We start from the raw sequence: 12733 nt of genomic DNA, 5'->3' as shown, positions 1-12733 counted from the left end.
ATCCCTAGTTTCATCCATTAGTTGTTCAATTACAGGTTCATTCACTTCAACTAAAACAACTCTACTTCTAGGAGTAAAATTATTCATATGGTCATTTTTCAAAAATTTAGCATTTGTACTAACAAATACTTTGTTTTCATTACAACTATAGAATAAATAACCCCTTGTTTCTTTTTGATAACCCAAGGGTAAACATACTTCTGATTTTGGTTCCAATTTATCAGGCTTCCCTTTTAGCACATGTGCTGGACAACCTCAAATGTGGAGGTATCTCATACTAGGCTTATGCCCACTCCACAATTCCATGAGTGTTTTGAGAATAGATTTTGATGGAACTAAATTTAAAAGATGTATTGTTGTATTTAAGGCATGCCCCCAAAAGAAATTGGTAGAGTTGAATAACTCAACATGGATCTAACCATATCTAAAAGAGTTATATTCCTTCTTTTTGCTACACCATTTTGTTGTGGTGTTCCAGGTGCAGTCAACTGAGATATAATCTCATTTTCCATTAAGTAATCCTTGAAATCCCCAAAAAGGTATTCGCCACCACGATCAAATCGAATTGCCTTTATGCATTTACCTAATTAATTCTCAACTTTAGTCCTAAACTCTTTGAACTTTTCAAAACTTTCAAACTTCCATTTCATTAGATACACATAACCAAATTTAGAGTAATCATCAGTGAAAGTAATGAAATACTCATAGCCACCTCTTGCTTGGATAGACATTGGACCACATATAGCTGAATGTACTAGTTCTAGCAAATCTTTGGCTCTATATCCTTTTGCATTAAAAGGCCTTTTAGTCATTTTACCTTCCAAGTAGGATTCACAGATTGAAAATTCATTAAAATCTAAAGGTTCTAAAAGTCCATCTTTAACCAGTCTTTGTATCCTATTTGAATTAATATGACCTAAATGTAAATGCCAAAGATATGCATCATTAGTAGAAGGAAACTTTCTCTTTAATGATTTCACATGTGAATTATTATCTAATTCAGAATTGTATAATTTATGCTTATCAGGAGTTATAATATAAAGACCATCAACAATATTGCCAGAACAGATAAACACTTTATCCTTCTTAATTACAACATTATCTTTCAGAATAACACAATATCCATATTTTCCTAAATAAGTTGCAAAAATTAAATTCCTACAAGCATTAGGTACATATAAATAGTCTTCCAATATTAAAACTCTAGAACCAAAACATAAATTAAACACTCCAACAGTTACAACTAATATTCTGCTCCCATCAGCCAAAGTAAGAAACAGTTCTCCCTCATTCAACATTCTGGTCTCCTAGAAACCCTGCAAAGAATTGCAGATATGATTAGTACAACCTGAATCCACACACCAAGAATCCATGAGATTTTGTACTAAACACTTTATCCTTCTATATTACAACATTTTCTTTCAGGATAACACAATATCCATGTTTACCTGAATAAGTTGCAGAAATTAAATTCCTACGAACATTAGGTACATATAAACAGTCTTCCAATATTAAAACTCTAGAACCAAAACATAAATTAAACACTCCAACAACTACAACTGAAATTCTGCTCCCATCAGCCAAAGTAAGAAATAGTTTTCCCTCGTTAAACATTCTGGTCTCCTAGAACCCTTGCAAATAATTGTAGATATGATTAGTACAACCTGAATCCACAAGCCAAGAATCCGTGGGATTTTGTACTAAACACTTTATCCTTCTATATAACAACATTATCTTTCAAGATAACACAATATCCATGTTTATCTGAATAAGTTGCAGAAATTAAATTCCTACGAACATTAGGTTTATATAAACAGTCTTCCAATATTAAAACTCTAGAACCAAAACATAAATTAAACACTCCAACAGCTACCACTGAAAGTCTGCTCCCATCAGCAAAGTAAGAAACAGTTCTCCCTCATTCAACATTCTGGTCTCCTAGAACCCTTGCGAAGAATTGCAGATATGATTAGTACAACTTGAATCCACACACCAGGAATCCGTGGGATTTTTTACTAAACATATTTCAATAAGGAATGAACTTTTCATAAGCTTACTATTGGTAGCTTTGAATTTTGGACAATTCCTCTTCCGATAGCCTTTCTCACCACAATGGAAACGCTTTCCTTTGACGTAGTCGTTTTTCTTTCCCTTGTTGACAACTCCTAAGACAATTTATTTACAACCTTGTTTGGTGAAGTCCTTCTTCTTTTTCTTTTTACCCTTGTCTTTCGACTTAAGTTGAGAAGTAAAAGCTTCAACCATATTAGCATTAATACTGGCTGTACCAAGAATGTCTTTCGCTACCACCAACTCATTCATTAATTCAGATAATGTGTGAATCTTTTTGTTCATGTTATAATTAAGTCTGTATTCCTTGAATGATTCTAGCAGTGATTGGAGTATCATATCTGCTTGGAATTCTCCACCTATGTCGGCACCTAAAACCTCCAGTGTATTCAGACGAGAGCTCATCTTAAGACAATGCTCCCTTACTAGAGTACATTTAGACATTTTGGTATTATAAATTTTTCTCATAGTTTCTTGCCTTGCAGAATGGCCTTGTTCACCAAGCATCTCCTTCAGACTTAGCATTGTGTTTGAAGCTAGTTCTACATCCTACATTTGATGCTGTAGAACATTTGAAATAGATGCTAGGATATAGCATTTGGTCATCTCATTAGATTTCTACCAACGATCATATCGCTGTTTTTCCTCAGGAGGAGTATCTAATGATGGAAAGTTAGGACAAAGTTGACTAAGCATACACTTATGCTTTTCAGCAGTTAGAACAATGTCCAAATTTCTTTTCTAGTCAACATAGTTGGATCCAGTCAATTTGTTTTGATTAAGAAGCAACAAGTGGGCTAGAAGATGCCATGATTTAAATCTAAAAATAACAAGCATGAATATAATACGTAAAACCGGACATTATTAGTTTAGCATATAAACATATAGTATGGAACCTTAATAAAATCATAATATAAAATATGCAATGACAATCCAATCCCATGTTTAAAATTCCTTGGTAGCAAGTAAATTATAAACACTATGACTGATTGAGAACTCTTCTCATTATTAGTGTTGTCATGATAACTCTTATCAAACACTAATAATATGTCTTTTTTCCTTTAGCCTCTAAGTACTAATGACATAGCTCCATAGGGAGGTTAACATTAAACTTAGTCTAGTGTACACCATTATCTAAAATCTATGTGAGTCCTTAAGTAACTTCATGGTAGTGTGGTCGTTCTTAATGTAAAAACATATATCATCTATCATTAAGAAGTTTAATCTGTAGTACCATGAATTAAACACTCTCCGTTGGGAGCAAGGTATATACGCCAAGGTGAGATGCTTAATCACACTACTATGAACCGACAATGGAGGCTGTGAGATGCAACCGGTGTATCTCTCTCCCACTAGATATTTTAAAAGAAAGGTTTTTATTTGGAAAACATGTGTAATCTCATCACACATAGCCTTGCACTTTTAAATGTGAAAACACTTACTGAAAATTAAAAATTCACAACTTTCGATCAATCGAATGTATCCCTTGATTGATCGAAATTATGAAGAAAATCTTAACAAACTTTCGGAAAGACTCGATCGATTCTCGATTCCTCTTCGATCGATCAAAAAGGAAAATCTGATTGATCGAAAGGAATAATCGATCGCTCGAAAAATTGAAGAAATCCATCACAAAGTCTCAGGTTGACTCGATCGATTTTCGATTCCTGTTTGATCGATTGAAAAGGAACATTCGATTGATCAAAGGGAATTCTCGATAGGTCGAAACTCGTGAAAATGAATTTTTCAAAATTTTCACCAAACAGTTTTCAACGGTTTTTCATGAATAAACTACCATCATATGAACATAATTGGTTGAGTTTGAGATTAAAACTGAATTTCATTGATGTTATAGCCTTAAAGTTCAATATAACATACTTAATATCAAACTTAAACAACATCATAACATCAATATCAGTTTTTATCAAATAATAATTTCAATAACCATGCAGAAAATTGAGTGTAGAATCTTCTAACATCATGAAATTACTATCTTTAATTCCAAAACTCACAAAACATGTTATACAAATTTGAAATTGAAGACCGCTCTAATACAAATTGTTGGTAAAACATAGTTTGTATCGCATACAAAACATACGCAGCGGAAAATTAACAGATCTACTTCATTCGCAATTGATAACATGTACTATGTAAATTTCAGAATTTAAGAGCAAGAGAGTATACATTGGTGTGGTGAAATTCAAAACCAAAGATTAGAAGTACTTGGGAACACTTTTAATCATCACTCTAATTCCACTTGTGCCAAAGAAGTGTGGTCTCTCAAGTAGTTTATATGTATGTGTTCAAGGGAGAATAAGAGAGTGACTTACACTCACATATACACCATTTCATTCCACACAAAATTTAGTATGATTCTCTCCTTATATCTAACTGATTATCTAATTGGACTAGCCTTTTGGGCAATTCCAATTGGGCTTTAGTATGTGGCTTAGAGTGGGACCAAAAGGGAACAAATAAGACTCTAGCTCCAATGGGTCTTAAGCTTATTTGTCAACTCTTGACAAGTTCAAAGTTACCATTAATTATATTTAATACTACTATATAAATATAATTGCACTCTGGGCCTTATTAATAAATTATATCCCAAGACTTTATTATAAATGCAACCCCTTCATTAAAATATTCATAGTAATACAAAGTCATGAATGTTGACTGCCACTTTGAAGATTACTACATCTTAATCCTTGAGTTCTCGGTTTAATCTTTTAAGTTATTCATCATATATTTATGAAATCTAATTTCATAAATATATACTTTAGTAACTTCTTACTAAAGTAGTTAGGCCTAACATTCTAAATAACTAAACTCATTAAACTTATCTCAAGAGAATATTTTATATCTTTGTTACGAGATTATGAATTTCATTTTGAAAATATATGTTCAATTAACATTAAATGCGGCTGCCCAACATACTGATGTTTTGATCATGACTTTAGATCTCACTCCTGATATATCAAAGTAACCTACACATCATAATCAGGTTCATTATTCTCTCAGGATTGAGAGTTCATGTAAATAGAAGTCGTGAGATTTATTATTCATTTAACAGTCGTTAGTAGAATAATAAATCTCACAATAGTCCAGTTCAATATGTCTTAACTCTTAAAAAATATCAACATATCAACTAGAAGTTTTCACTTCCATGATCAAGACATATCATCTTAGTTGATATGTTATAGTTTTCACAGATGAAATGCCTAATTTCATCACCAATTGCGAACTAAAATTCTGAGTTTACAAAGAACTTGTAATTTATATCTTCTGTGACTAAATCACATAAATCACATGCTATGCATCTCATGTACTATATGATAATGTTCAAATATTCATTTTACCATTATTTTAGATAATACCAAAACAACTTTATTAATCATAACATAATATCATACAATAGGATTTAAAGGGCACATATCCTTACAGGAGCTCCCTACCACTAACTATATACCTTGGCTTGGCTGTTGTTGCATTTGATCTAGAAAAAAGCCCTTCACTCTGGTAGTGGGATATCAGCCAAATCCTCTCTGTAAGGAATGTGATCCAACTCGCCCACCTCACAAGAATTACCTAGCCCGTGTTCCATGTTGTTTTGGGCTACTGGGTGGCCATGCTTTATAGGCTCAACAAATGTTACAACAGTGTCTTTTCGGAAGGTAAGATAGATGACTGCTAAGATATAGATGAGCATTAAGGGAAACACTAGGAGCCCAATGAACACATTTGCAACCTTTGGTAAATTGCTGTGAATTAGCCAACCGACAAAGCCTGTACTCAGGTAGTAGATGTTGATGCCAATGATTCCCATCCCTAGGATCCACGAGATCACAATAACCTACAGGCATAATTGTTCGATGCTTAGATAATAAAAGGATGTTTGCCTTACTCTTTCATTCTTTCTTCTTTTGTGTGTAAGAGAAACAACAATGTAGTTGTTTTCCTTAATGCTTTGCTTGCTTTGGCCATCTAATTTCATACTTTTAAACTTAGATATGGTTACCTAGATGTTTTAAATTATGTTTTTCAATTAAATTCAATCATGTCACTGTATTGATTAATAAACTAGATTTAATTGTTGTTAATTTTGTTTATACTATATTGAGCAATGTAATCATATAATTGAATTTAATTGATGAATCTAAAATATAACACCTAAATTTTATACATATAAATTGCACTTATGGGCTTCATAAATTCCCCCTATCACCCTAGTCAAGACCCACTATAATGATTGTACCTCAATTAGTCATCTAAAAGCAAAAGTAGAAAAAGAAACAAAAGTACGTAAACAACTTACATATATTGAATTCTTGTGTGGTCCCATCTTGGTGGCGCTGCTACTAAATTTTAGGAGGGGGATTAGAGCAAATGGAAGCTCAAATGAAAGTATCATCTGCAAAGCAAAACCCATTAAATGTTTATCCTATGTTTGAATATATGTATCAATGTTAAAAAAAAAAAAAAAAAAAAACTGAGATCACAAGTTACAAACCGATGCGATGATGATAAGTCGGGCTGAACCATTAGATCCTCCAATAATGGAAACAATAAGACTAGGTGTAATGGCAATGCACCTTGTCATCAGGTTTCTAATCCATTTTTTCATCTTAAGATCCAAGAAACCCTATAAAAGCCACACCATCCTTAAATTAATTTAATATTTAATCCCAATTAATTAGGGTAGCTTCACATGATATAAACATATGTTTGTGTGTGCATGTTGTATGTTTAGTTTTCAAGACCTGCATGATGAATTGCCCTGCATAAGTGCCTGTGATGGTGGAGCTTTGCCCTGAGGCTAGTAATGCAATGGCATAAATGGTTGAGCTTGACCGACCCAATACATTCTAAATCAATAAAATTATATAAAAATAAAATAAAATATATGTTAGACCTTGTATATAAACATGCTAATTGCATTCAAATTGATAGACTACTATTTGTCCCAAAAGTTTAAATTAAAAAAAAATTGTTGAATTTAATTATTTTACCATTATTCTAATGTAAAATAATTTCATATATATATATATTGGTACCTTGAGAAGGAAAGAGGCTGAGTTGATGTTAAGATCATTGCATTGATTTGCAGTCTCATTTGAGATGTTATTGGCTGAGCAAACAGTGCCCGATACCGAGACAATTGCAACATTGATTAGAAATGCAACAAACAATGCGAATCCGCTCTCTATTAGGAAATATCGACATGCATCCTGTGATATAGTACAACAAGGCAGAACACAAGCATTTTGACACATTAGCAAAAGGCAATTATTTTGGAAAATAAAGAAAGTATTTATCTGTCCTCTACAATTTAATAAATTAAACTAGTTTTACCATCTATGATTATGATCATTACAGGAGTTTGGAGCTCATTTGTATATAATTTTTTTTTTGATTAAATTACAGATTACATCTTCTAATTTGTCTAAAATTCAATTCAATCCTGTAACTTCTGAAATATTCATACTAGTAAAAAAATTTATACTTTGATTCAATGTAGTCTTTCCATCTAATTCCATCAAACAGTGCTGTTAGGTGTCTTAAAAATGATGTCGATCGGTTTAGAAATTAAAAAAAAAAAAAAAAACCAAAATTACATTGTTTTGGGACATGTAACTAGCTACCATCCTAACGAAAGGACTACATTGAAACCGAATGGATGTTATTGGAGTGAGTTGAATAAATCAAAAGTTATATACTAAATTGAATTTTGAATAAAATTAAAAGGGGCAATTTGTAAGCACTAGGTTCTTACATTGATACCATGGACAGAATTTGGTATTTTCCTGGATAGCACAAGAGCTGAGTGGAGAAAGAGATTATGCCTATTGATCAAAAGAAATGGAATAAATAATAAGGTATAACAAAAATTAATTATTAGAAGGAAGAAAATAAATAGTTATGAAATAATGAAGGACATATATTTAATGAAGTAGTAAATAACGTACGGCATGACAAGGGCACCCAAAAGTGCTATGGCATCCCCGGTGGCTCCTTGGCCACTGAGCTTGGGTATAAACATTCCCTCCAGCACAGGAGCTGCTGGAGGCTTTACATAACCCATTTCTCCAAAGAAACATGCAGCCATTACGAAGACCAGTATTGTTATCAGCAATTCCAGCTTCCTAACCTACCCAAACAAAAATGTTTTAACAAGAATTAAAACTATAGTGGAAAACAGGAAGCAACATGAAATTCAACGTTTTGAACTCCAAGGAGTAGCATGCATAACGCTTGAGTCCTAGGCCTAAAGCTCCCAATTTTGTAATGGTTTTATTCCTTTTAAGATAAATTATCCCAATATCAAGTCGACCTTGAGTTTTTAATGTTTCAATTTATATTTCACCAATTATATATATAATTTGTTTGATTGTATTTTTTTAGGTGGAGCATAAAATAAAGTGACATACAAAAGAAAATTTTTATCTATCTCTGCTACAAAGTGAGAGCAGGTATCTCATGCAGAATTCACTCGCTCACAGTGAGAGTTCCATATATCTCAATGACTCGTGTTGTGTAAGAGATTATGCATCTGCTTGAAGTCAGGGTGATCTAAGCATCTATTTGTTTCTCGTAATTCTAAAAATTCGGTTTCGACTTTCAAGTGAAGTTGCCAAAAACAAATATGCCAAGATTTATATTCTAACGTGTCACAAAATAAGAAATCGTTTTCAACAGATCAATTACTGTACTAATTTACTTGTTTGACTTCGTCAGCAAAAATCACGGAGCAGCCAATTCTAAATCCACGCAATAAAAATTAAAAAAACAAACAAAATACTTAAAGTCTAAAACAATGATGCAATCCTCCACCCAAAGTGGAAAAAAAAAATAAAGTAAAAACTAAAGTCAAATAAACAGTTAAAATGAATACATTATTAGTAACTAATTCACAACTTGATGTATAAATATGCTTCATTCGAGTCAAATAACGTGAAAATTCTTTTGACTAGTAGTACTTGATAGCAACGGAGGGTGTAGTATCATTAGGATTAAAAAACAATATCTCTATGAAGGGATTCAAAATTTTAGAGGGGCATTATGCATCAATGATTAAATGTTTAGGGATAAGAATTGGGTATAGTGTTTTTGTGCAGTAAACTAGTTGTGATATACACACGTCACACGTGACAAATGTTTGATATAGATTCATATTCTAATAAATTCAATGCACAAAAACACTAGATCTAGTCATTTTCCTGTTAAAAGAGGGTTCCAAAAGCTTGAGACAGAGTCAATAGTCCCCCCACCTCCCACCTTCCCCATTGTATTCGTGTATAAACAAATTGTACTACTTGCAAACTATATAGTTTGCAAGTAGTACAATTTGTAATAAAACCTAACTATGGTGGCATTCGGATCTAGCGTCTGCATCTACGTTCAAGTTTCAGTTTTTTTTTTTTTTTTTTTTTTGGGCAGCTTTTAAGGGACAAAGGCTACTGTTCATATACTGTGCATGAACAGTAGCCGCAAAAGTAGACTTTTTAGCCCTTTTCTGTGTATAAGTGGATCCGTGCACTGTTTACAGGACCCACAAACTTCACTTTTCAGCATTTTTTTTAATTAAAAATGGGTCTCACAGTACTATTTACACATTTAAAAATTATTTTGTTACAGTGTTTTCAGTTTTTAGTTTTCAATTTTCAGCAATAAGTTCTATCTAAACGGACCCTATATGGAATAAAACCTAACTATATGTCACACAACGTATGTAGTTTCTGTTTTTTCTTTTTTTAATTATTTGGGTTGGTGGGGTAAGTAGTTTTTTTGTTTTATTTTTTTTTTTGCTGAATACCATAAGTGGATAGTTGAGAATAAAAATATCATACACATTTCTTAAAAAATTAAAGGGCCAAAATAAAATAAAATAAATAATATCACACAAAGAACGTGGATATATAGTTGAGCATAAAAATATTAGACTCAATTAAAAATAAAATAAAAATTAACAGCTAGCCAAAAACGTACGTAGATAACTGATAGTTGGCATAAAAATATCACACAAAGAACGTGGATATATAGTTGAGCATAAAAATTAAACACCCAATTAAATTTCTTAACAAATAATTAATGGAGCAGAAAATTGTAAATAGGTAATAAAATAAATTACCCCGTATCTCTGTAGGCCAAGAAGTAAGAGAGTACTCAAACCAGTGATGAGAACTCCAGTCCAAATTGGGATGTGGAACAATATATTTAGTGCAAAGGCTGTTCCAATCACTGCCACAAATTGAAAAAATTGAAAATTTTTATCCTTTCTTATTTTGAATATGATCAAGGAGACATGGATGAGAGGATAATTCAAGAATGATGAGGCTAGTGCATGCATCAACATAATATGGTAATGATGTCACTTGTCTTTGTAAGTCAATTTTATTGTTTTACCTTCGGGTATGTCAGCAGCTATGACTGCAACCTCTGCTAGCAACCATAGGCAATACTTCAAATATTTTGGGTACTCAGCCTTACATAATTCTGAAAGGTGTTTGCCTGTGGCAACACGTTAACAAAAACTTATCTTGATTCATTACTAGAAGAAGAAGAAAATTGAAGCAGAAACTATAGTAACTTCTAGATTTTGTTCTAGAATTTGTTTGATGTGCATCTTACCAGTGCTTACACCAAGATTTGCAGCCAGAGATTGAATTATGAGCGCAAAGATCAATCCAATAAGTATCACCCACAGTAGCTGAAAATAGCAAATAGCACGACCATGCTTAATATTTCTCTTGTAAACTAATTTCGAATTATTTGGGCTATTTATGTTTGATTCAGTTTCTCAAAAAAAAAAAAAAAAAAAAAATTGATTCAATATATTTTAGGTCCTTAAGTTTTGGTTTATTTTCATTTTACTCATTTATATTTCAAAATTTTTATTTTAATCCTCCATGTTTGATTCAGTTTTCTGTTTGTCCTTTTACTTTTTAAAATTTTCAACAAAAATAAAATTAAAAAAAAAAAAAAAACTGAAGAGGCCAGTATGAAGATTGAATCCAATATGAAAAGTCAAAATGTAATATTTAAAACTAAATTGGCCAAAATGAAATAGTTACAAACTTTAAGAGTCAAAAGTGCACTTTATTCTAAAAGAAAATGAATACTCTTCATTAACTTTTCATTGTAACAAAACTTTACATTTATGTCAAAGTATTAATTTATTTTCATGTATTAATGGGATAAATACAATTAATTTCATATATTAATCTATAAACGGTTCACTAATTATTCGTGTAAAATGAATTTATATAAGAAACAATTCATTCAGAATTTGACATTATTGTTCAAGTTTTGACAGCAATTGAAACTAAAAATAACAAAATGCAACCAAAAAAAAAAAAAATATATCATATGCGTGAGTTCACTCAAGAAATAAATTAATATTTCAAATTATATTAATCTAAAATTTTAATATTTCCTCTCTTTTTAAAGAGAAGTAATATAATTAAAACTTCTATAAGCAGTAAAAGTAATACTTCTTAGGAAATGTTTCAAAATAAACCTATAATATATCTAAACTTTTGTTAAAGGCCGACTTTCTCTCTTCATAAATTTTCGTGTAATAGCTAGTTCCATCTTTTTTCTATTTGATTTACCTCAAATCTGTGACTTGCTCCAGCTTGCAGATCAGTTTCCACTGCAATATGGTAAAACTGACATTACTTTGTCCAATACACACACATGCACACAAACACATAGAGACAAAGGGAGAGGCAGAAAAAGACTCACAATTGCCTGGGTCAAGATAAGCTAAGGAGACAAGGAATCCAGGGCCTACATGTGATAGGAACTTTCTCCACCCAGGTTTCTGGAACATCAATCATATATACTCAAATGTTGATTCTAACAAGATAATCTATCCAAACATATAGAACCAAGAAATTTAAAGATAGAAAAATGCATAGCATAGCTAAGAAAGCACGAAAAGAGGTGAGAAAAACCTGAGAGTCCTCATCATGATGATCAAACTGTTTATGATCAGGACTATCAGTGATATTGGGGGGTGGGGTTCCCTCTAGATTAAGGGCAGCTATACGGTTGCTCCCTCCACCCCATGATGGTACGACATCACTTACTTGCTGCGGTTGTTCTTGGCTTCTCATTCTTTTTATCTTTCTCTCTCTCTCTGTTTCTCTCTTTCGACTTTGATTAACTACTGCATGTGAAAGTTTCAAATGGAGCTCCATTATTTATAGTGCAATGTGGCATGAATCAAGCAATATGTTTGGTAATTGAGGACGGCTTAGCATCACTCCACACTAACTCCAACTTGTCTCCAGCCTCATCGCCAAATATGGACATGTCACTTTCTTCTTTTCTTTTCTTTAAAAAAAATATATAAAAAAATCTTTGTTGAGAAATAAAAATTTCACTTCCTTTCGTCTTGAAGAGGTCTACTATTTAAGAATAAACAAAACATAAAGATATTCTAAGAATGATGTTTCCACTCCTTGGCTAATATGTTCCTCTTTTGCATTCTATATTTGGAAGAACTCTCCCTGCATTTTCTTTTCTTTTCTTTTTGGCAAAGAAATACCTAACCCTGTATCATCCATTTGATCAAGACAAATGAACAGGTAGATTAGCCCCATTTTTTTTCGTAACATGACTTGCTTTTGCTCATGTCTGTTTATAAATTGTCTCAATGTAA

General features: G+C 32.1%; 1 protein-coding gene across 2 annotated transcripts; it reads right to left on the bottom strand.

The window, feature by feature from the left end:
• Positions 1-1061: 1061 nt before the first annotated feature.
• LOC142619917 (metal transporter Nramp7.2-like) lies at positions 1062-12230 on the bottom strand. Of its 2 annotated transcripts, XM_075793294.1 has the most exons (14): positions 12024-12230; positions 11812-11890; positions 11679-11719; positions 10696-10774; positions 10471-10575; positions 10196-10305; positions 8034-8215; positions 7841-7910; positions 7122-7295; positions 6828-6932; positions 6578-6709; positions 6383-6478; positions 5537-5920; positions 1062-1316 (listed from the first exon to the last, which is right to left on the bottom strand). In XM_075793294.1, the coding sequence occupies exons 1-13, from the start codon at positions 12183-12185 to the stop codon at positions 5579-5581; spliced, it is 1677 nt and encodes a 558-aa protein (XP_075649409.1). In that variant the 5' UTR covers positions 12186-12230; the 3' UTR covers positions 1062-1316; positions 5537-5578. The 2 variants fall into 2 exon arrangements, with proteins under 2 accessions (XP_075649409.1, XP_075649408.1); XM_075793293.1 differs by lacking the exon at positions 1062-1316 and having other exon boundaries at positions 5287-5920.
• Positions 12231-12733: the final 503 nt, after the last annotated feature.

Source organism: Castanea sativa, chromosome 12 (genome assembly GCF_040712315.1).
Source record: "Castanea sativa cultivar Marrone di Chiusa Pesio chromosome 12, ASM4071231v1".
Lineage (NCBI taxonomy): Eukaryota > Viridiplantae > Streptophyta > Magnoliopsida > Fagales > Fagaceae > Castanea > Castanea sativa.
This window is presented reverse-complemented; position numbering and strand designations above follow the sequence as displayed.